Here is a 26,029-nt window from a genome sequence, read left to right as displayed (position 1 = left end):
GGGAGATTAATGTGAGAGAGAAACATTGATCAGTTCCCTCCCATACACACCCCAAACGGGGATTGAACCTGCAACCTAGATATGTGTCCTGACCAGGAATTGAACCCACAACATTTTTGGTGTATGGGATAACACTCCAACCAACTGAGCCACCCAACCTCAGCTTCTGTTATTTAATGTGAATTTGAAAAACACAGAAAGAGGAGAATCAGTTTGATTTGAGACTATATTGAGGAGAAAAGAAAAAGCCTTCTGCCAGTCACCTTAGTAACTGAATCCAAAGATAAATGAGGTAATCCTCATAGAATTCACAATCTAGAGATGAGGATGGGAAAGTAATGAAACAGATTATATATGACAAGGAAAAATGATATGGAGGTTTCATATTCAGTAGAATGTATGTTGATGAAATTATATCGGTTGATGAAATAAAAATTCATAGATAACAAAACACACATCTTGTCCTGAGAATTTTAAATTACTCAATTTAGCTAAAACAATGTTAAGGAAACCATGTGAAATTTGAGTTCACATTATTAATATCTTTACATATGTCTATTCTCTTCCCACTAAGAGATTATCATATTATGAGATTAAGTGAGCGCTGTGATCAAAATTTCAAAACTTCTTTTAAACTGATTACCTTTTCCCAAATTTCTTCAGAGGCTTCATGTCTGACATCCAGCAGGGCTTGACCAGTCTCATCAGCAGATTGAAATCGGCCATCATAAGAGTCAATCTCATGCTATGGTCACAAGACAAAATATCTTAGAATGCAGCAAGAAACTTTCTGGCATTTTTGGCACCTCTTTTTCCTTCGTATTGATGATAACTTTTCTTTTTTACCTTATGCTGCTGATGCCTATCCAGGAGGGCTTCCCCACCAGTCACATCTGTGGGCAGCTCATCAGCATTGATCAGAGCAGTCTTCTCCTTCATCCAGCCTGAGAGTTCATCATAGTCAGATAAGAAATGCTGGTACCTGTGGGAAAGGCAAGGTAAAGGCCAGGAAGGAGAAAATATTAATTGACTTTGAAAGATGAACAGTTAAGGTTGGGTTGAGCTAAAGGTGGAAAAAGCTCCTTGCCTTTATTCTACTCCTCCTTTCCTCCTGATGTACTTCCTGTCCTTTTATTGTGCAGCTTTGAAAGTCCTTTACTCTAGGTTGTATATTTCTTGTGTAAATGTATCATTTTATGATGAGGCATGTAGGAATCGTATATCAAACATCACAAGGTCATGCCTACCCCAGAGACTCAAAGTTTTCTCAATGAGGGCAATAAATAAACACATAATATATAAATGACAGAAAGTATCTTGTGAGAAGGGGAGGCTACAGTCAGGGTAAGGAGTTCTTATGTAACTTATTTCATTCTTAACTTATTAATAAAAACAAAGACCAACAATACTATTTAAAAAGTTAAATCTTCACCATTTAATTTTGACATAGTAGTTTCTGGTGATTTAATGACTAATCATAAAATTAACTACTGAAATGATGCCAGTTTATGACAAGCCAATCCACACTCAGAAAATAACTCTAGATTTATTTTTATGCTATTTAGATTGGAAATTTCTTTGCATTCTTTGGTTAGAGACAGGATTTTGACATTTCTTTAGCTGTTTTTCCAGCTCCCTAGGCCACTTCATAGCATCTTACAGCTGAACAAACAGAGGTAGACAAAAGGTATGCAGATGAGCAGAGGTGACATGCTAAGTATTATATCAGCTTACAAAAGACTTCTCTTGGCAAATTAAAACTTTTTTTGTCTCTACCAAGCAGGCAGGAGATCTGATTCATCACTGTTTTACCACATTCACGCTTTTATTTCTGCTTTAAGTATTGTGCCTGGATCCTGTAGATAAATAGAATGATAGAGAGAATGGGTTCTTCACCAAAAAGAAGCCTGCAGCTTTGCATATCTTCTGCTAGCCAAGGCACGAATGTGCTCCCAGTTGGAGACCAGATCTTCTTTCATCTGCTGGATCTGTGGTGCATCTGAAGGATGGGAAAGCTTCAGCTTGTCTGCTTTGGCATATAACTCCTTTACCTTTAAAGTTAAAAATAAATCAAATGGGAAATCCAAGCACTAATTTCTCCTGGCAAAACTCTATTGGAGTGAAGCAAAAGAAAAACCCAACCATATAAATAATAGTAACTTATTAATACACATTTATTGATATATTTATATTAATATACTAATGTACTATGTTAATAATAATTTCTGAGAAATTCTTGTCTCTCTTTGTGCTAAAAATTTCACATGCATTTCTTGGGTTTTAGTCTTTCTTTAATAATACAATGAATTAAAAACTATTACTAGTAGCCTTTTATGTGCAAACTGACAGATTAGTATTTTATTTGCTCCAGATCGCTGCGCTATTAAGTGTCAGAAACAAGATTTGGACTTAAGGTTGTCCTTCAGCAACCTCTGTACTGTTTCCATAATTATAATGGTGGGAATCAAAAAGACACTTCTGCTTAAGAAGACAAGAAATGCCAATAATGTTAGTTCAGTTTCAGCACAATTCCTGAGGAGTAGGGTTATCAGGTAAGAACTATGGATGTGATAAATTTCCCCATGTTACCTTTAGTCCTGTAGATAAACCTAATTAAAATCAAGTATTGTCTAAGGCAGTGATTTTTCAACCAGTATACCACAAGAATTTTTAAAACATACAATACTTGACTATTTGGTCAGGGGCATTGACCTCTTTTGTTTTAGATTGCCAAATAAAAAAATGACAACAGCATACATAACAAGAGCTGTTTGGTGTGAATGGCCTATATTACACCATAATACATAAGTCGTATAATTGAATTGTATCTTACTGGTCATATCACATAATAAAATTGTGTCTGATTGGTTAATTCTTGGTAACAGAAATCCTTACATACAAATACAGAAACCTGATTTTTAAAAAAGTCACTGTAGAGAAAAAAGGTATATAATTACTATTATTATTTTTATAAATCAATTAAAATTATACCTAATTTTGTCAGAACATCAACAAATATAATTTGTATTGTGCCAAAGAATTTTGATAATTAGTGTGTGCCATGAGATGAAAAAGGTTAAAAATCACTGGTTCATTTTTCATTATTATTCATTATTATAAAAATACCAAAAACAAAATGAACAGGAATAAAAAAAAGAAGAATGATGGAACATTTTTCAGAAATGGTACATAGGGCCAGAGCTATTATTAAAACAGAGCAAGTGTGGATCTTTCTGTAAGCTGACTCTGCTGTAGACACTTGGGAATAAGGGTTTAAGTTATGGTGAAAGTCAAAGAAAAAGAAGTAAAGATGAGAATTACTGAAGAATACAGGCTTGTTCTAAATTCTAGCATGCCTATGTCTATTCTTATAGTGTTGGAGATGAGGTTTTCCATTTTTTAAAAGAGAATCCAAGGGTGGATTTAGTAATGTGCTTCAGGTGTCTTTGCATTTATTAGGAAAAAGGGGAAATAGATTTCTTTCCTTATCTACTGAGTAATGGACAAAAAGAAACAGTATTCGGCTGCAACAAAAGAAAGTATGGCTAGATGAAAGAGAAAACTCAGAGTATTGAGTGAAATTAAGCAAACATTCTTGGATGTAACATGTTTTATAAATATGTTATAAATAACATATTTAAATAACATATTCAAATTATAAATAACAAGATATAATTTTAAAAATTATTTTAATTTCAATGTCTCTAGTTATATTTTATTTGTTTTTTTCTTTTGTTGATTATGTTCCAGTTAAAGATGAGATCATATGGTGTTTGTCTCTTACCAATAAAGTAATTTAAAAAATAAAATAAATCCAGCATGCAAAAAAAAATATTTTATTTTATTTGACTGTGTATTATAAGAAGCTATGTCTTGCTCTGAAAGAAATGGGTGTGCTTCAGCATTTCATTTTCTTGATGCATAACTTGTATTATGGACAGAAAGCCACTGATGGGACAGAATATGAAAAGACAGAATGATTACTTGTTGGGTACTGCTCTGCCTGGTTTCAGGAACTGTAACTGCCTCCTATAGCTAAGACTGAGTGAGCAACCTCCAAAATGCAAGCCAAAAGAGACAAAGCTTGTCTCTGGTACCAAACACTGCCTCAGCTTACTCCCCTGCCCCCAAAGCATGGTCGTTAGTCAGAGATGGGTAAGACTCCTCACAGTGAGGGGCAACCCAAGCCAGACATGATCACTTGGGAGGCCATCATGGAATGACTCAGGGGGCTTTGACAAAGAGGGAGCAATGGACCCTTGCCCCCTGGCTATTCTGACATAGCCTGAGTCCCTATTTCCATCTGGGAGAAGTGCTTCCTAGCTCTAATCCACTTAAGCCTAAAAGCCTATGATGGGAAGGCTATGCAGCCCTGTACTGGAAAGAGTGGGCTCTCTGGGTGATCAGGCCTAAGAAAGAATATGTAAAATCCTGTGAAACCTATTTTGTTTAGAATGCTCTCATTTAAATGATAAGGGTCCAAGCAAGATATTGGTTCCTCAAAGTTTTATGGCTCTTTAGCTATCCGACCCTGACTGAGAATAAGCCCTCATAGTTTTTTAAATGCTATCTATTGTTTGATCCTTACCTGTATTCTTGTGCAAACAAACCCAATAAAATCCCCTTTAGAAGGGGGCTCTTGGCCCTTCCCCTATGAGGGATCAACCACCTTTCTCCCCAAGCAAATCAAGTCTTTTTTTGTTTGTTTGTTTTAAATGTAATTGTTTATTAGTTGTCCTTTTCAACAGAATTTTTTTAAAGATTTTATTTATTTATCTTTAGAGGGGAAAGGAAGGAGAGAGGGAGAGAAACATCAATGTATGGTTGCCTCTCATGCATCCCCTGCTGGGAACTGGCCTGCAGGGAACTGGCCTGCAACCCTGGTATGTGCCCTGACTGGGAATCAAACCTCAATTGTCTGGTTCGCAGGCCCGCGCTCAATCCACTGAGCTACACCAGCCAGGGTCGCAAATCAAGTCTTGATAGTTTCACTTTCATCCGTGGCGGATGGGGGGACTTTGCAGGCAAAGTTGCCCCCACAATTACTTATGGGAAAAGGTGTCAAACAAGGGTGAATTTTCTATCCCTAATTGTTTAACCTGTGATCAGAAGATATAAGAAAAACAGGGCTGGATTCAGAGTAAGCAAGAGTGAAATCTGGTGGATCAATGTTAAGATTGAAGATAGCATCATCTAATTTATGGAAAGTGTCAATTATTTAAAACAACTTTTGATGAAAGTGAAAGAAGAAGGTATCAAAGTGAAACTGTGTGTGAATTAGACAAGGAAAAAATCATCGCTACAGCATAAATACACAACTCTAACATAGACAATGAAGACATTGAAATTGTAAGATTTTGCTTATCTTGGTTCAGTCATCAACTCAAATGAAAACTGCAACCAAGAAATTAAGAGAAGGCTGATACTCAGGAGGGTAGCAATGGAAAAATTTGGTAAGATTACCAAAAACAAAGGTGTGTTACTAGAGACCAAGTCTAAAATCACCCATACCTTTCCTATTCCCAATTACTATGTACAGATGTAAAAGCTGGATATTAAAGAAAGCTAATAAGAAAAAATTCAAATTCATTTAAAATATGGCATTGGAGGAGAGCTCTACAAATGCCTTTGGATGCCAGAAATATGAATAAGTTGGGGAATTAAGCTTTAAACACCACTGGATAAAAATGACTCAACTGAAGATGTACTACTTTGGACATAATATTAGAAGGCAGGTTTCTTTAGAAAATACAGTAATGCTAGGCAAATGGAAGTTAGCAGGAAAAGAGGAAGAACAAAAATAACATGGGTTGGATTGGGTGGGGAGAGTAAATGCAGACAACTGTAATTGAAAAATAATAAAATAATATATTAAAATAATGGATTGACTCCATTAAAAAGCCATATGCATGAGTCTAGATGAGCTAAGCAGAGCTATTTAGGATAGGACATTTTGGACAACACTCATTTACAGGAACAGGATCTCCAAGAGTTAGAGCCAATTCAATGGCACATAACACATTTAAAACATACTTATGTTTTATATACAACATGTATATTTTATATAAAACATGTGTTTTATATATTAAAGCAATATAAGTTATATAATATATATTTAATATGCATGCATAAGTATTTAAATAAAATAATTTTAGAAAATTAAGTATATCTAATATTCAAATGCAAGTTATGAACTAGAATGAAGAAGTATGTTCAAGGACCACAAAATTTCTATTTCATTGAAAGAGAAAATATAATGTGTTTTTTGGAGGTAAAATTGACCACTAAATACCTCTTCTAGTTCAAGGGGCCAATCATTCCTCCATTAATGTATTACCTTATCATCCATGACTGCAAGGTTTCGCTCAAGTCCCTTGTGACTGTGAAACAGTGCCTCAGAGCTAACAAGGTCTTTCCCATAGTCCTCAGAGGTGAGTTGAGGCTCCTTCTCCTTGATCCACTGAATGGCTTCAATCACATCCCTGCCAGACATTCATATGAGCTCCAATAAGAGAACATCACAGACATTCAAGGGCAAAAGGAGCACACAGAAAGGTTCAACCTAGTTTACCCAGTTAGAAATTACCCTATCTCCCACACCCTAGAAAAAAAGAAATGTAGACCCTGGCTGGTGTAGCTCAGTGGATTGAGCCTGGGCCTGCAAACTAGAATATTTTGGTTTGATTCCAAGTCAGGGCACATGCCTGGATTGCAGGCCAGTTCCCAGCAAGGGGACTCATGAAAGGCAACCATACATTGATATTTCTCTCCTTCTCTCCTTCCCTTCCCCTCTAAAGATAAATAAATAAAATCTTTTTTAAAAAAAGTAATGTAAGGGGTTCTTGCTTTTCACAGTCTTCATTCACATGTAGAGACCTGGGATTCCTAAGAGCTGAGCTTCCAAATATACTTCCCATATCTGGGTCAGTACTTCATGAATGTCTTTATTCTTCCCAAGTCCACCTTCCACCCTCATCCAAGTCTTAATCTGCTCTTCTTGCCTTTCCAGAGCTTCCATTACTATTGCTTTGGGCTCCAGCCACCACAAACTTGGCTGTAGACTGGGTTACATTTTTTAACTACTCTCTACGTCCTGTCTTAATGGAAATCCTATGATTTTCTTTGAGATATTGGCTCCTAATTGCTAACAGTAGATAGAAAATGATGCGCTTGCAGTTTCCTATAACTCAGTGCCCAGATTTGTACCTTTTGAATCGCTGGAGGTCTGCAGCATTGGACAGTGTTTTCTGTCGCTGAAGAGCCAGACCCTGGAGACGGTCCCAGGAAGCATTTACCTCTTCCTGCTTTAACTTAATCAAAGGCAGCTCAGGATGGTTTTCCTTTGACGTGAAACAAATGCTAGAGTTATATGAAGGTGAGATTTTTCCATTATTTAGACACCTCTCATTTCACACTCATTCATACTTGGTCAGAAGTGAAGAATCACTATATGGCAAGATATTGAAATTTATGTTAGCCATGCTACCTAGTTCTAATCTAATCTACATCACGAAAATCTAGAAATCCAACCTGTCAGATTTTGTCTAGCATATGACTGCTGTGAGCAAAACATCACAGGTTACCCAACTGTGATTTTATTTTCAGAGCTCCACCTTGTCCATGCCTGTTAAATACCCTGAAAATCCTGGAAACAAAGAAAAAGAAACATATTCCCTTTGTGAAGTATACTAATATTTTAAAACTAATTCTGTAGTTCTTAAAACTTTTGGGGTCTTAACACCTTTAAAAATCAAATGACAGCAATTTTCTTCTATTCAGAATTATACTTAAATGCATACACACTTAATTTTTCAGAAAATTTAACACATGCTTGTAAACTATTTGAAGCAATGACATTTATGAACACTACTAATGTCTACAAACATTACTTTGTAATGTTTACAAACATTAATTTAGCAGCATCAGCCTATTTTGATACTTGAAACTTTTGAGTAGTTTCCATATTGCCACCTCCCTAGTCCTCCTCTCCCTGTTTCTTCCCATTTCCTTTTCCATTCCAACTCTTCTCCAGATAAAATTTTCTACATTCTTTTTTCTGAGTGTATGACCCTTTGTAATGTACCTGTTTGGGCCCCATTTCAAAAGAGCAAGGGATAAACTCTGTATTGGATTCATCCTTATCATGGTAGATAAAAGAAAAGTATCCATGTTATTTTGCCATGAGATCCTCCTTTCAAGAGACAGACTATATTTGCTCATGCATTAGATCTGAGTTAGTCTGTGACTTGCTTACAAATAGAATATGGCAGACATGATATTTTGTGAGCTTCAGGACTTAGACCTCAAGAGGCATTTTAGCTTTTGTTCTCACTTTGTTGGAACATTAACACAAAAAAGCATAGGATAATGAAATAGCAGATCATATGGAGAAAGCCTTCATTATCCTTGCCAAGTTCCCAGACATGTGAACAAGACCATTTAGATCCTTCACTTTAAATGAACCACTAAATGTGTATAGCAACTTAAAATACCAGATGAGCCCTGGTTGGTGTAGCTCAGTGGATTGAGCGTGAGCCTGCAAAATAAGGGATCGTGGTTTGATTTCCACTCAGGGCACGTGACTGAGTTGCAGGCCAGTTCCCAGTGAGGGACACAGGAGAGGCAACCATACATTGATATTTCTCTCCCTCTCTCCTTCCCTTCCCCTCTAAAGATAAATGAATAAAATCTTTTTAAAAAATGCCAGATGAGACCAGAAAAACTGCCCAGCTGAACAGCTAAATTTCAAATTAGTGAATCTGAGTTATTGAATCATAAAAAAATAAGATTTTTGTTGCTTTAAATTTTGTTTTAGTTTGGGATAGAAATAGATAGAAATTTCTACAAGAGAAAGATGATAAACAGAGAAAATTTAGGAAGTGTTGGATATGTAGCCTGAAGAAACAAAATGAAAAACAGGTTGTTTTCCCTATACCAGTACTTACACATCCTGAAATCTTGGTTCTATTAACTCAGAAAAATAGTTTCCATGATAAAACTTCAGTGATAATGAAACCATAAATGTAAAAGCATAATAGCTAATTATCGGAGTGTCTAGTTTTTTTATATACATAAAGCCAAACTGGCTTCTTAGTTTTCTTGTATATACCTGTATTTTGCCATATGTAATATGTGCCTTTTTGCCCAAATTTTTGAGGAAAATATAAGGATGTGCATTTTACATGGTAGTACCTGAAAGACCTTGTTTCTGATCTTGTGTTTTGTAATTATTTTTTGCATAAAATTTCTTGTACCATAACAGATTCAAAAATAAATGCTAAAATTTCTTTATAATAAAAATAATTATCTAAATATAAATAAATAAAAATCGAATTAAAAAATTAAAACAAGATTATTTGCTTGATATTTGGGGTCCAAAACATGGGTGTGCATTATACATGGCAACATATAAAACAATAATAAGGCTATTTTTTATCTATTTATTGTATATAATAGGGCTTTTTTTCTATTTATACTGAGTACTTGCTCAGATATTGAAAATTTATTTAAGTACTTTCTTAAGTAACTGAAGTAAAATTTGCCTCCTTTCTCTCCACCCCAATAGAAAAATCCTCTATAATGATATATATACATATATATACACAAACGCACATATAATAATAGTCCCCATTACTTTATATTCTTTGTTACTTTATTGTAATTCTTCAAGTGCTACATAGATAAGAGTAATTGTGTACTGTACAGTGCAGGGGTTATCTCATTGCATATTTTGTTTCTCTATATACTCACATTTCCATTCCCAGGGACTGGCAAAGGATGGATCCACACAAGAGAAGAAATTGATTTGAGCTCATTACTCTAAGGACACCCATCCTTCTGTTTCCTGAGATTGCCCTATATACCTCATGTCCCACCTATTAATGGCCAGAAATTCTTCTTCAAGATCAGAACCCTATTCTTGGGTTGACTTTTGCTAACTTACCTCAGCACATTTATTAGCATAGTGGTTCACTCCATCCACTCTTCCCTTTCGAGCTGCCAGGTCCACTTGGAACTCTTCGAATTTCTTATGCAGAACTTCTGTGTGCTCCCAGTCCTCACCCAGTTCTACTGATGTTACTATGGCTTCCTGTAGACACAGAAAAATCTATTGAATCACTAGCAAAGATTAAGGAATTCCTTCAGGTAAAAGGCTTCAAATCCCTTCCTGCCTTCCTAGGATAACTCAGAAAAAGATATATGTGGAGCCTGGGAGAACCACTTTAAGAAAAAGCCAGAAACAGAAGTATATTTTCTAAAGTGTCACTATGACCCAAGGGACAGTGAGTGCTCTTTGGGGTAATCCTTCAGAGGAATCACAGGTATTGTTAGTCAGAGCCCCTGGAAGCACCTTTTATGTCTTGAAGCATAAAACATAAATATGGAGCACAAAAATAAATTCATTATGCTTCTACTAAATTCAACATAACAAATATTTACATTGTGCTAAACTTGTTTGTATAATTTTTTTAGTTCTAACTATAGTATTAATTTTTAAGTATTTATAAAAAAGAAAATTTCATATTTATAAGCACTGATAGGGAAGGGGGTAGGGAAAGAATGGCAATACTGTCAGCCTAGACCTACAGTAAGAATGAAAATCTAAAAAAGGGAGTGAAATATCATTGAAAGTAGAAGGGGGACAAGCCTAGATGGTCTTCAAGTGCACAGTTTTTGTATAAGTCCTGCCTTCTTCATATTCAGAGTCATAATTTAGATTTACCCTCCCCCTACAATGTTAACAACATCTTGAATACCTCTAAATCTTTGCCAGAATATATCCATCTTTCAAGGAACAAAGTCCAGGAACAGATGCCTTGACTTTATTTTTAATTAATAGCTTATATTAAATTAGTTTAGATGCCTGGGATAGAGACATGGGATGTACTAAATGCACCTGTTTAGTTTTATACCTTATATCCAATCCACTCCAAGATGTCAGCACATTCCTGCAAGTACTGCTGGAGCTTCAGGGCCTGGAGAAGGAGTATGCCCTTCTCGTGAGTCAGCTCTATCAGCAGGTCCCACAGACGGCATAATTCCTCCAGATGGACCTTTAGGGAAGAAAGGAAAAACTACTAAGTTACAGAGTCTGTGGAGTAGGTGCAGGCTCAGATGTTTGTGCAGGGAAGGACCTAGGTTAAATATTTCCTTCCATTCACTTGTGCACTAATTGCTCAATAAATATTTAAAAGAGAAAATGGGATGTGTATGGGAGTAGCTATTAAACTAAATCAGATAGCTCCCATAAGACAGTTTCTTTGATATATTCTTTTATGTTTTAGAAGATAAAGGGATTACAAACACTAAGACACAATGGAGTAAAAATTCACTGAACAGTGCTTACTTGCACTAGACCATGAGAAACAGAATTTTAACAGGTAGATAACAAAGAGTTTTGTAATCAGTGCAAAGGTGCAAAGTCACATAATAAACTCAGAATAAACTGTTTGCCAAAAAAAAATATCTTCCTGGCTTACAAAAAATAAAATCAACAACACCAAGGAAATAAGAAAATTTGAAACAACAGAGTTGAGATCTTTGATACAAGATTAACTTGAATAATCTATAGCACATATCTTATAAAGTTGAAGTTCTCACCTATGTCATGTCTTCAAGAATCATGTGTCTTACAACTAACTACTACTCCACTGTTCAGGGTAGTATGTAGACCACATTTTCTCTCTAAATGCTGCATGATACAATCTGACAAAACCCTAGTGATTTTGGTAGATATGTTTTAAACATTTCTCAAATATTTTTTATTAATGTGGAAACTTGATAGCACACAATACTGTGAGTAATACAGAAATGATTTATATTTTATATCAATAAATATCATTTAAGATTTTATTATTACAGATTTCTCTTTCAATAAGGTTCTATTCTGGTTAAAGTCTGTGTTTCCTGACTATATTTTGTTGACAGTAACATGAGGTAGATTTTGCTAAATATAGAAAGACCAGCCCTAATTTTTAAATATGTGATACAAATATTTTAGCAATTTAAAAAATGTATAAACTATAAAAATTATATAAAAAGATCCTGAGTTGATAATATCAATAAAAATGTGTTGGAAAAGTTCATAGATTAAATAAGAAAAGATCTGATATGTTATTAGTGGGTTCCAAAGTGGTGGTGGCCTTCAGTTTTCAAAAGGGCTTTTCTGGGAAAAAAAAAAGGAATTTTAAGAGTTTCTCAAAGTGATTAGGAGGGTTTGGAGATTTAAAATAGTTAGTCATACCATCTGGGCTAGGAAAAGAAAGAGAGATTATAGACAAACGAATAAATATTTCAGAAAATATTTCAAGTGGAGAGCATCATTTTTTTTAAAAGTTTAGGTAACAAGGACTCTGAAGTCTGAAGAAATAATTAAGACATTTGGGAAAGTCAATTCATCTGGGAAATGTAGAACCAGACTAAAGTGGGCTTGATCTTGAGTTAATTTATTCTGCGGTGGCATAAGGAGGACTGTGATGCCAACAATAACAGCTTTTGTATCATAACTCTCTCCACACTTTAAGGAACACAAGTACAACCCATAATTTTTCTTGCTCCATTCCCACTAGAAGAAGCAAGAGCACTAATTCCAAACCAACTACATCAAAGTTTATATTCCGTTTAATCATTTAAAGCCCTGATAAAGTAATCAACGATTAGAAACTTATCTTTGAGAGCTCTACCACATATTTACCTTGGTGTCTTCATGGGCAAAATGTCCCTCAGCAAATCGGACTTTCCTGATTTCTTCCAGCTCAGGAATGACCCTTGATTTTGCTTGTACCTCTGCTTCAAAGGATTCGTGCTTCTGATATTTTCCCTAAAGTTTAGAAATCAGAGTTTATAGCTAATAAAGCTTACTCTCCATGGACCATAAAGAGGTCTCTTTGTTCTCTTCTTACTTTCAGTCAGAACTATTTGTTGCTCAACTCAGAGTGAGTGATTACCTATAACCATAGCTGAAGCAGTTGCATCCTAAAAGAAATGGTCACTCTAGGTAGCACACAGATTTTTAAAGAGTCCCAGGCTCAAAGTCAGTGATCATAGAGAAAGGTTTTATTCATGTAATTATTTTTTGGGAAATTTTTATGCAATGCGATACATTATCAATTAAAGTATCAATTGTTTTCTAGGGAAATGAAAGAATGCAACAAAGTTTTTCCTCTTCAGAAAAAAAATTTTCTTTTTAGAAAAGAAAAACTAAGTGCAGTAGAAAATGATGAAGAGGATAACTATTACAATAATGCATTTTTCATAAATTATACATACCAAATTATATTATTGTTGTCATATACAAATTAATACATTTAATTTATAAATTAAATAACTAATAATCATTATTGTCTCTTTTAGGCATTTAACTCTTCTGATCATGATTATGCTATATGTTATAATATATATAAGAATATGAACTTCCCTAAACTTCTACCCCTGGGACATCTCAGTCTTGTTAATTTGGACTTAACTAGAGATATAAATAACCATGTGCAGAAAACTAGAAAAAACCCAGGTTAACTCATGTCTTTCTGAGGAGAGTGAAGATCAATTGTTTTAGAAGTGTTGATGTCTCCTCACCTAAGTTCCATCTTTAATGTCACAAAATATTAAAATCACAAAAATAAATTCTATAAATTCTTAGTCACTTCTTCATATTTTAACATCAGATGAATAATATATTCATAGAGTGTTATCTAGAATGATTTTCCTTTGTAAAAATGAGGCACTGAAGCTTGAATAGCCAAACTTTAACTTGAAGGTATAGGCTACTTAGGAGCCAAATTACTGTCCCTAACAGATAGTCTAATCTTTCTGTTACATCCTCCTCCTACAGTTAACCATATACACATTTACATTACAAGAATATTTCTCTTTTTTGAGATCATTTTATCTGTTCTGGGGAAGTTAGTGAAATTGAGCGACCTGTATGTTGGTTGGGTCTTCATAGCTCTTATCTCCTGCAATCTTGAGTTTCTCCAAAATCCATTTCTCCAGGTCATCTGCATCCCTTCTGAAAACCTGGTAGTAATAGGACTCTTCAAGTTTCTGGCCCTTCTCAGCAACCAGCTTCTTGAACCTCTGGTACCGAGTCAACACCTCCTGACGCCTCTCTTGGATCTCTTCTGCTGTTTCTAGCACCTTAGGCCCACTGCTGTCCATAGCCTACAAGTTAAAATAGGTTGTATCCATTTCTGTTTCTCAAATTTCTAGTATGCTGTCCCTTTTATGTGTCCCAAGTTATTTACTCTTGTTGGACTTATGTTCAGGTATCTTTAATCCCATAAAACTTGTTAGAAGGGCTAAATACATTTATACGTACAACTAGGCTATAATTCTTGATCAGCCTGAACACTTTCTGACTTTTCAGATAAACTGGTGCCAGAATTTATTAACTCCAAATAGAATTTGGTCTAATAACACAAGTTATGTTTAAATTAGTAAAATCACAGTTTCAGATGTATAAAAATGTAATTTTATTGCTTTCAAAGGCTAATATGGTTGACAAGTACTAATCATTTTGAACTCAATTTAATGAATGATGTAAAAATAGCTTTCAATTAACATCACTAATGATACACACAGTTTTAAAATGATGGAAAAAAAATCAATAAATACATATTTGAAAAATGTTGTTTTCTTTTTACTTAAAAATGTAACCCATATATTTTTTACTCTTATTTGCCTTGGTCACAAGTACTACAAACCAAAAGTTCAACATCTCTTCTACCCAATTATCACAAATTTCAAATTATTAATATCTTAGTTGCCTTTTAAAATATAAAACAGTGTACTTTCAAACACAAAATGTTTTATTTCTGTAGTAGAATATCATTTGTCACAATATCCTGAAAAATGTCCACAAAGTCCATCTTAATTTATCTGGATAAAGACACAGTTTCTCCTCTTATCTGAGCCAGAACCCTCAATATAAAGTTCAAAGCTTCTTTCCTTCTCTTTCTTTCTGAATACAATTACGACGCTCAGTGGCTTTTACTAGTTTGTTTACAGAATTAAATCATTCTCTGGAAACTCAAATCATTACTGTGTATCAGTTTATTCCACGTTAGTTAGTCATTCTCTGGAAACCCACATAAATAGGTCATAGTGGATTTTAGTGCTGTATAGTGACAAGTTCAAAGTCATTGTTTAAAGTGAGACATTCACAAAAGTGAGAATTAAAATTTAACTTCTCTACTTCATAAGAGTAAAAAACAGTTCTTAATCTTCCTGTCAAAGATAGTGCAGAATGTTCTAAGGAAGTAGCTTTTCTAATTATACTAGGGACAAATTGTACTCACCATTTCCTTTGTAAAGTGTTCCAGTTTTTCTAAAAGTTTAAAATCTGGGAAAATAAAATGTATCAGACAGAGAGAGAGAGAGAGAGAGAATTCAAGTGGAATTGTCTAGTCTAATTCGGAGAGTGACTAGAGAAACATTACATATGTGGCAGAGGGGGAAAAACGCCTCTTGCTTGGGCTCAGTATCCCACCAGCTATAACCATTATCTTCAGGAAACAGACTCAGCTGAGGCAGCTGCAAACTTTCACAGATGCTGAGTGACTCAGCTGTTTTGGGGAATTATGGCTCTTACAGTTTCTCAGAAGGACTTTATAAAAAATAAAAAGTTATTTTAGATGAAAATTAGAAAGAAAAAATTTATAGATATAAGATTAAGAGGCTGTATTATGATTATATTTTGCTTCTTTTATTAGTTTCAGATTTTTTGTATGAAAGTCACAAATTTAAAATTTTGTGTTCTCCATTCTTCATAATTAACTCTGTGAAGAATTACAAGAACTTAGTGCATACATTAGTTTTTGTTTCAGTATATCCCTAGGAAATATAATTTAACAACTTCACATAAACCATAGGGAAAATTTTTAACAGCCTTGAAGTCAACAAGATATTCTCATTCTTTCTGTACAGCCTTTGCCTAAAGAGAAAAAATAATTATTACTGGCCTCATAGATTGGATTTTTAAATCTGATTTAGATCTACCCTTAATAATTTAAATAGAAGGAACAAAGAAATTTAACACACATACATTTATTTGTATTCCGTGAAGTAAAAATTAGGATACCTCATTTGACAAAGTAACAAAACTACCAATCATTTCAAAATGAGACAGATCTAAAATGTGAGATAAAAGTTCTCCTGTTTCATTAATTACTTTTAATGGAGAGTAAAAGAAGCAGAAATTCTTTTACAAAGGCATGAATTTTTAAGGCAACTTTATAAAAATGAAACAAACAAACAAATCAGAATACTAGAATGGTTTCAGATCTTCCTATAAAGCAGTGGCATTATCCATTCCAGTATTCAATTTGAATAATCTTGCTTTTGTGATCTACTAGATTGAATTAACCTTCTACATTTCTGTTTTTTCTTATTCCTATATCATCTCACTGAAAGAAATCAAGAGAACTTTAAATTCTTTCCTTGTAAGTTTAATACTACTTTTCTTTTTCATTAGTTTTATTATATTCAAATCAAATTTGAGTACCAAAGGCAGGAACACAAATCTTAAAGAATGCATTATATCACCCACACCAAGGAAATTCTGACTGGAATTGGGATAAGGAGGTAATATTCCTAGTCTTTATTAAAGAGGTAAGAAGAACAATCTTCAGACTCTATCATAATAATCTACATATCATCATAATTATTTTACATTAGTTTTTAATCTTTACAAGATTTGCAAAACAATTACCATAATCCCCATTTTTAAGATTTTATTTATTTATTTTTAGAGAGAGGGTAAGGGAGTAAGAAAGAGAGGGAGAGAAACATGTGTGAGATACAGTTAGCTCTCACACACCCTTAGCTAGGGACCTGGCCACAACCCAGCCATGTGCCCTGACTGGGAATCTAACCAGCAACCTTTCCATTAATTGAGCCACACCAGTCATGGCCATAATCTCCATTTCTATGACAAAAAAGAAGTAGTCTCTGAGAGGTAAGCTCATCCCATGGTTAGCTAGTGCTAGTGTGTGTGTTTTTAAACAAAGTTAAATCCGTGTGAGTATGACCATCATGGCACTGTGTTTTTCATCTGTTTTAGTCAATCTTCTTTTAGTCTATCAACATTTCTGTTGTCTTATTCCAGGATCTTCTTACCAAAAGTGCCAACCATGTGATAACCTATTACTAAGCAAATGATAGGGCACAATCATCAGGACTGGCCATCCCAAAATAAAATAAAAATGGATAAGAATAATAGTCTTTAAAGCAGGTATCAATGTGAATATGCACAGGAGACAGTCAGAAGAGGGGTTTCATACTGATGAAGGAATGTCCTTTGAATTTCAATCATTCTATCTAGAAAAGATTCAAGATAAAAAATTCTCTGACAACACTCTGGCTATTATTTTGGCAGCTGCTGACTTAAAATTTAGTCCCACCCTGAGGACTAAATTTAGTGCTCTGTCCTTTTAGATTCGCAAAGTTTTTCCAGTCTCTAAGCATTGTTTACCATTATTAGTATGAGTATCAGGGTGCATCCTTGGGACAGATGGAAGGGCATAATGAAAAAAATCTCAAACCCCTCCCTGTGACTTAACACTTGGACCTCTTGCCACTTTTATAGTTTTACAAGAATGCCTATTGGCTCTCATGACATGGAGACCCTGGTTAGAGGAAGTCAGGTAAAGAACACATGACAGATACTGTGGAAGTTTAGATTTATGTAAATCATTAAAACAATGTTGTTGCACTACATGAGTACTGAGAAGCTACAGAGGAAGCTTAAGTTCATCACAGGAAGCTTCGCTAAAAAGAAGTCTTCATTTAATTTTACAAGAGTGGGAGCAATTTGGAGGGTAACTGTATTTGGTCATGATTATCGGGTCTGGGCAGATATGTTTGTCACACACTAGTTTAATCTGCATTTCCCAGCTTGCCTGAACCTCTTCTCGGTTATCAGATTTTCCTTTCCTGGGCTCAGAAACTCCAAGAAATGGTTTATATATTAAAAAAAAAAAACTTCTGAAGGCTTTTCAATTTGCATCACTAAAATTCACAAGTTTACTATAGATTTTCTGGACACTAACTTTCTCTGCTCATTTAATTAAAAACAGGAAGAATATGTTAATTTTAATGCAAAAACATTTTTTTGAAAGAGAGGTCATCATTATTGTATTATTAAAATATTATTTTTGTTTCTCCATAATGAGTTCTTATTTTAAAATACATCTAATCCTTGTCTCCTAAATGAGTTAGAATATTAGAAAATATTATTTAAAAATGTGAGAAAAACATTTTGCAGTTTATTGTATCTATACAAACTCTTACCACTTTAAGTTTTTTAAAGTTATTTGCCCCTTACCTCTATCTAAAAAATCATATATTATTAAATTGTGCAACCTTATAATAAAAAATAGAACTGTTTTTCTATATTATTATCTTATTTTACTGTACCTTTTAATTTTATTTGTTTTTTGTTTTATTTATTTAGTATTACTACATTGAACTCATGATATTATTTTTTTACAATGAACTATGCAAATGAAATACAAAGTAAGCTTGGGATAATGGAAAGTGTGCTATTTTTTTATGCAGAGACATGTAATTTGAAGTCTTAGTTCAACCATTTAATAATCAAGTGATCATTGGAAGTTTGTTTAAATTCTACTAAATATATACAGGGGATAGTAATGAGTAGTCTACCTATTCCAGAGAATTGTTATATGACTCAATTTAGATGGTTGATTGAAAAACACTTTAGATTTAACAGAAAAAGAATTGTTAACTGATGTAAAGAATGCCAGAAATATATATTTTTAATTGCTTCAAGTCATATATTTTATTCTGACTAATTAATTTTGAAAATCAGGATGTGAAAAGCAAACATCTGATATGGGATAATTTTTCACAGAGCTAAATGCTTCTATTTTAAAGAATGAAGGATTTATAGGAACTACTATAAAGGATACATAGACAACAACTAAGGGGGTGGAAATGGGAGGGAGCTGGGGAGCACTGGGAGTGCGGCTGGGATGGGAGTAAAAGACAGAAAACTGTACTTGAACAACAATTAAATTTTAAAAAGAATGATTTTCAATGTATCGTTAGCAAATGATACTTACTTACTTACTGACTTACTTACTTAAAATTCTTTTCTGTTCCCATCCAATAATAATCTCTGAGCACAGCAGCCTGGAAAGAAACTATATACAGTATGTACAATGTCTATAGACTTGATTAAAACAATTCTTTCACTGGCCAAGATGGAGGCATAGGTAGAAACCCCTGGCTTTCTCACACAACCAAAGAAAGGATAATAGCCAATCTAAAATCAATAAGCAACCAGAAGTGCCAGAAAATCAAACCACATAGAACTCCGACAACCACAGTATTTAAGAAACAGTCAAACAGAACAACCAGACCAGTAGGCTGCAGATGGAGAGAAACCATGGTGAAGCAGAAGACCATGGGTGTGGGGCTGGCTACAGCAAGGCAGCAGGCTGAGCGGAAGGAGCTGACTTACGGGGAAACTGAGATTCAGAGGAGGCAGTGGACTACAGTGGTTGCCACAGTGGGATAAACTCCTAGTATGACATGAGAGTTCACTGAAAACTGTGCTACAGAGCAGGAGAGCTACATTGTTCCCTCTCTGGCCCCTCCCCAACAGGCAGCACCTCAGAAAGAGAGGTAAGCAATGAGGATATAGCCAACCTGTCTGAAGTGCTGGCAATCAAAATGCTCACAGAACTGATTGAGCTTAGTCAAAAAATGAAAGAAAAAATGAAAGATACCAAAAATGAAATAAAGCAAAATATTGACTTCTGGCCGAGATGGAGGCATAAGTAAACACACTGTGGCTCCTTGCACAATCAAGAGGACAACAAATTTAAAAACAAAAAACAACCTGAACTGACAGAAAATTGAACTGCATGGAAGTCTGACAACCAAGGTGTTAAAGAAGAAACATTTATTTCTACCAGTAGAAGGGGCAGAGGTGGGCAGGCAGCTGGGCAGAGAGAACATGTGGCAAGGTGGCAGCTGGCGGACCAGGAAAGGTGGTGGCTTGTGGACTCTGTGGTTCCACATTTGAATGCAGATAAAACAGGAGGAACAACTAGAGAGCAAAGACAGGCCAGGCAACCCAAGGTTCCAGTACAAGGAAATAAAGCCTCAAAATTTTTGACTTAAAACACCTGTGGGGGTTGAGGTGGCAGTGAGAGAAACTCCCCAGCCTCAAAGGAGAACTCCTTGGAGAGACCCACAGGGTCATAAAATGTACATAAACCCACCTACCCAGGAATCAGCACTGGAAGGGGCCTATTTGATTGTAGGTAGCTGGATACTGAAAACTGAGCAAGTGGCACCATTCCCTTTCAGACTCATCCCCTACATACAACATCACAACACAGTGATGTGGGTTCTTCCAGCCTGGTGAACACCTAAGGTTCCACCACCTATGTAACAGGTGTGCCAAGACAAAAAGTAAAAAATGGCCCAAATGGAAGAACAGAACAAAGCTTCAGAAAAAATACAACTAAGTGACAAAGATATAGCCAACCTTTCAGATGCACAGTTCAAAACACTGGCGATCAGGATGCTCCAGGAATTCACTGGATACTTCAACAGAATTAAAAAAAAAATTCAGGTAGCAATGAAGGTTGTGTTATGTGAAAAAAAGAAAAATCTACATGGAACCAACAGTGAAGGGAAGGAAACCAGGACTCAAGTCAATGGTTTGGAGTAGAAAGAAGAAAGAAATATTCAACCAGAACAGAATGAAAAACAAGAATTCAAAACAATGAGGAGAAGCTTAGGAATCTATGAGACAACTTTAAATGATCTAACATCCAAATCATAGTGGTGCCAGAAAGAGAAGAGGAAGAGCAAGAAATGGAAAACTTATTTAAAAAAATAATGAAGGAGAACTTCCCCAATCTGGCAAAGGAAATAGATTCCCAGGAAGTTCAGGAAACTCAGAGTCCCAAAGAAGTTGGACCCAAAAAGGAACATACCAAGGAATATCATCATTAAGTTGCCCAAGATTAAAGATAAGGAGAGAATATTAAAAGAAGCAAGAGGAAAGAAGACAGTTACATACAAAGGAGTTCCCATAATCAGTCAGCTGATTTCCCAAGAGAATCAGTCAGCTGATTTCCCAAAAGAAACCTTGTGGGCAAGATGGGGCTGGAAAGAAGTATTCAAAGTCATAAATGGCAAGGACCTACACCCAAGATTACTCTATCCAGCGAAGCCATCATTTAGAATGGAAGGGCAGATAAAGTGCTTCCCAGATAAGGTCCAATTAAAGGAAATCATCATCACCAAGCCCTTATTCTATGAAATGTTAAATGGACTTAGCTAAGGAAAACAGTATCAAAAATATGAACAGTAAAATGACAACAAACTCACAGCTATTTACAACCAAACCTTAAAAACAATGATACAAAAGCAAGCTAAGCAAACAACTAGAACAGGAACAGAATCAGAGAAATGGAGATCACATGGGGGGTTATTGGTAGGGAGGGAGAGGACAGGAATTGGGGGGTAAGGTACAGGGAAAAAAAGAATAATTGGTAAGCATAAATTAGATGGGGAGAAGTAAAAAATGGTATAGGAAAAAGGGAACTCAAAGAACTTATATGTACAACCCATTTATATGAACTAAAGTGGGGGATGCTGGAGGGTTGGGGGGTGCAGAGTGAAGGGGAGTTAAAGAGGGGAAATTGGGAAAACTGTAGCAGCATAATCAATAAAATATAATTCAGAAAGTAAAATAAATACATCTGTAGGAGAAAACCAGCAGGAGAAATGGCCTTCTGCTTACTGACTAGATTAGAGAGGATCTTGGGGATAATAATTATGGTACACCATATTTCCACTAAGGAGAGGCCCCAGCAAAGAAATACATGAGGATATGGAGTTGGGAGTCCACTTTGATGGAAAAGAAGACAATATGGGCCCCAATGATAATGAGCAAGTAAATTAGGAGCAAGAGGATGAAAATAAGAGTCCATCCTCCTGAAAATGAGAAAAAATAGTTAATATAAATTCAATCACTAGTGCCAAATTCTTACTTGTCATTCCTTCAGATATGGGTCAAAAAAGAAAAAAAGAAATTAGATCCCTGGACAACTGGTTTAGAGAATTAATTGTATAATTAATTTATTAACTTATCATTATATTATTTGTTTATTCAAATGTCTTAATTAAACGTTTTAATTATAATTTACATTTAACATTATATTATATTAGTTTCAGGTATATAGCATAGTAGTTAAAAAACTATACATTTTATAAAGTGTTCCCCCTGATATTTTCAGTACCAAACTGGTACCTCACATAGTTATTACAATATTATTAAATACATTTGTGAGATTTTCCTATGTTCCATGTTCTCTGCAATATGTTTAAATTAGGGGGATCACTAAGAAAGAGATAATGTTCCAAATATATAAATTGCTGTATCATTTTCTAGCAAAAATTTTCCATACATATGGAATAATATGTGTATATAGTTTGAAATAATATATATAAATTATTTGATATATATCAAATAATAATCAAATATTTATTTATATATCAAATATTTTATATATAGAAATAATTATATATATATTATATACATGCATATATTTATATATGTAAATTCAAACTATATAGTTTGAAATTATATATATATATATATATATATAGTTTGAAACTCATTTAATTTCTTCACTTGTATCAGCACCTCTCCAACTCTGGAAAAATAAGTCAGGGTTCTGCTCAAATACTACATCCCATGAATGATTTCAGTCAGATTTAATTACTCTTTCTGAGGTAGTCCCATGGCAATTGATTTTGTACTTTCTATGACATTGCTAACATTACAATATTATGTCTACTTCTCCAATTACTCCATGTACTCTATTTTAACCTAATGTTTTGCATTAACAGGTGCTCAGTTAGAGGGGGTAGAAATAAATTTTACTGAAAGTGAATGCTCTCCAGTTTCATCGATGCTGTCAGGAAGCATGGGTGGAACTTGAAAACATTATGCTGAGTGAAGTAAGCTAGTTGGTGAAATATAAATACTATATGATTTTACCTAAAAGTGGAACCTAATCAACAAAACAAATAAGTAAGCAAAATATAACCAGAGACATTGAAATGAAAAACAAACTGCCAGTAACCAGAGGGGAGGTGGGAAGGAATAATGGGGGGAAAAGGGGAAAGGATTTTCAGAAACATCTACAAAGGACACACAGACAAAACCAAAAGGGGGTAGTATCAAGAAGGGGAAGTGGGGATGGCCAGGGTGGGGAAATGGTGGCAGAAGATGGAAACAACAGTACTTGAACAACAATTTAAAAATGTGGAAAAATAGTAAATTTCCGTCCAGTTCAATTTCACTCTGTGGTAACATAACGTCAAAGAAAATGACAGGCCAAGTGACAAAGGAGTCAAATAATATGAACATGTGTCATTAAGGAACTCTCTTGGCATGATAAAAGTTTTAACTGAAGATGACAATAAGTTAAGAAATACTGTAAATATAAAAAAAGAAGTGTGTAATATGATATAAAGTAATTATCACAGCAATTTCAATGAATAATTTTCTACTTGATATAATTTTATTCTCTGTCTACTGACAAAAAAAAAGCACCTTTATATATTTTGGACTCAAGTGGGTACCAAACATCAAGTTGGTTTGTATTTGTTAATACTTGAAATTATGGCATGAACCCTTTTAGAATTTTTTACTTGCAATAACCCAGAGTGACATCATATGAGTATTTTTAAATGGTTTTTAATAACTGCCAAGAAAAGACAAATAAAAATCACTAATCAAAAGAAGAAGGAGGAGGAGAATTTGCCAGTAACCAGAGGGGAGTGGGGAGAGGAATAATGGAGAAAAGGGGGAAGGTCCATCAAGGAACATGTACAAAAAAAAATATGAAAATAGCCAAAGGGGGTAGGTTTCACAGTGGGAGGTGGGGATGGGCAGGGGGCAATGGTGGGATGAAAATGGAGACAGCTGTACTTGAACAACAACAAAAATAAGAAAATAAAGGTAAGATAAAATTTTATATAGATTTTATTTATTTATCTTTAGAGGGGAAGGGAAGGAGAGGGGGAGAGAAACATCAATGTATGGTTGTCTTTCATGCATCCCCTGCTGGGAACTGGCCTGCAGGGAACCGTCCTGCACCCCTGGTATGTGCCCTGACTGGGAATCAAACCAGGATTGTCTGGTTCTCAGGCCCGAGCTCAATCCACTGAGCTACACCAGCCAGGGCAAGATAAAATTTTGAAAAAGAAACTGAAGAGATGGTAGCATATGGCTGAGCAGGCTGGATTCATAAATGGCAACTTCGACCTTAATTCTGAAAATTGAGTAAAAGTTTATCATCTATCTCCCTTTCTCCTGGAGATGAATGTAATACATTTAGTTCTTCTGGGTGGATACATCCTACATGAAGAAAGAAAATAATATGCAGAAAAAGAAAGGTAAATTTGACTTACAGAAAATGCTTGAATACTTGATTTTCAATATTTTTTGGAACAAAACAGGAGAAAATGAATGAATGAATGAATGAACCTTGTCCCAGTTAATGAAACAATTATTCTTCCAGTTGTTTAGACCAAAATTCTTTTTTTCTTTTAAGATTTATTTATCTTTAGAGGGGAAGAGAAGGAGAGAGGAAGAGAAATGTCAATGTATGGTTGCCTCTCATTAGTCCCCTACCAGCAATTGACCTGCAACCCAGGCATGTGCCCTGACTGGGAATCGAACTGCAACCCTTTGGTTCACAGGCCTGTGCTCAATCCACTGAACTACACCAGCCAGGGCTAGACCAAAATTCTTGAATTTAATGTTATTTTTCTTTTCACAGCCCTGCATCCAATCAGTAAGCAAGTCAGTCAGGGATACTTTCCAGACTCTAACTACTTAAAACATTCACACTACTGCCCAAGTCTAAGCCATCGACCCTTGCATGGGTTCTTGCAATAGCTTCCAAACTTGTTTGCTTCTGTCCTTGCTCCTTTTTAGTCTGTCCTCAGCACCAAAATTAGAGAAATCCTATTAAAAGATAAATTACAAAAAAAGATAAAAATTCTTCTTCCAAAGGGTTTTCACTTCACTCTAGTGGTCTTTTAGTGCTTCTGTAATTTGGCCCCACAGTGATTTTTCTGACTTCATTATTTACTTCTTTATACCCACCCTAGCACTTATATTCATATTTTACCTGGAATGCCTTTACCTCAGAGCCTTTGCACTTCTATTCCCTTTACTTACAGCATTCTTCCTTAAACTATAAAAATGCCCAGAACTCCTTTCTTGTACTTATTTTTATCATTATTCAAATATTACCTACTGAAAGAGGTCATTATGAATTACCCAAATATTATGAGGTCATTTTTAATTACCCCATATAAAATTTACCCCACTCCCTTAAATTCCATATCCTCCAGCCATAAATTGTTGGTTTTTTAAAACTCTATTCTCTATTTTTAACCTTTGAACATATAGTCATATTTTATTTAGGTTCTTTTCTAACATCTGTAAGTACAAAGAGTTTTACCTTTTTGGTATAGTTTTATATGTAATGGCTAGAACATCAATTTAGACAGATTTGGCACGTAATACTTTATTTAAAATTAACATGAACTCTGCTTAGGTCGTTTTGTATGTAAAGGAAGTTTCTTCAAATGCCTAGGACAAAGATAGTTCAAAATCCCTTTCACTGATGGAGAAGTTTTAAGTAGGTAAGTATACTCTCATATTATAGAGAAAAATTGGTGAAAGTGTTAGTGATATCAGGTTATGATGATGTGCATATGAATAACTTAGATTGGTGATAGGAAGAAAAATTCAGAGCTTAAGGGTAAAACACCTAAGAAATCATTACATTCTAAGTTGTATAATGATCAGCATTTTAAAGCAATTTCAAATTCAGCCTGCAATTAAGATTTTTTATTGTTGCTCAAGTACAGTTGTCTCCATTTTCACGCCACTATGGTCCCCCGCCCCACCCATTCCTGCCTCCCACCTTCAAACCTACCCCCTTTGGCTTTTTCCGTGTGT

At 34.8% G+C, this 26,029-nt stretch overlaps 1 protein-coding gene across 2 annotated transcripts in view; it reads right to left on the bottom strand.

Annotated features, from left to right (window-relative positions):
- Positions 1-15,470, bottom strand: part of SPTA1 (spectrin alpha, erythrocytic 1) — a 225,771-nt gene extending 210,301 nt beyond the window's left edge. For both annotated transcript variants that reach the window (XM_037166281.2, XM_053668006.1), the window contains exons 1-10: positions 15,297-15,470; positions 13,921-14,160; positions 12,695-12,820; positions 10,914-11,054; positions 9,944-10,090; positions 7,207-7,340; positions 6,338-6,482; positions 1,897-2,051; positions 847-982; positions 644-745 (exon numbers count right to left, since the gene is read on the bottom strand). In XM_037166281.2, coding sequence (XP_037022176.2) covers positions 644-745; positions 847-982; positions 1,897-2,051; positions 6,338-6,482; positions 7,207-7,340; positions 9,944-10,090; positions 10,914-11,054; positions 12,695-12,820; positions 13,921-14,160; positions 15,297-15,299 — 1,329 coding nt within the window. In that variant the 5' untranslated portion in view covers positions 15,300-15,470. The remainder of the gene's footprint in view (positions 1-643; positions 746-846; positions 983-1,896; positions 2,052-6,337; positions 6,483-7,206; positions 7,341-9,943; positions 10,091-10,913; positions 11,055-12,694; positions 12,821-13,920; positions 14,161-15,296) is intronic.
- Positions 15,471-26,029: the final 10,559 nt, after the last annotated feature.

Source organism: Artibeus jamaicensis, unplaced genomic scaffold, assembly GCF_021234435.1.
Source record: "Artibeus jamaicensis isolate MK-2021 breed Jamaican fruit bat unplaced genomic scaffold, CSHL_Jam_final contig_475, whole genome shotgun sequence".
Taxonomy (NCBI): domain Eukaryota; kingdom Metazoa; phylum Chordata; class Mammalia; order Chiroptera; family Phyllostomidae; genus Artibeus; species Artibeus jamaicensis.
Note: the sequence above shows the minus strand (reverse complement) of the source record. Positions and strands in the feature narration are given on the sequence as shown.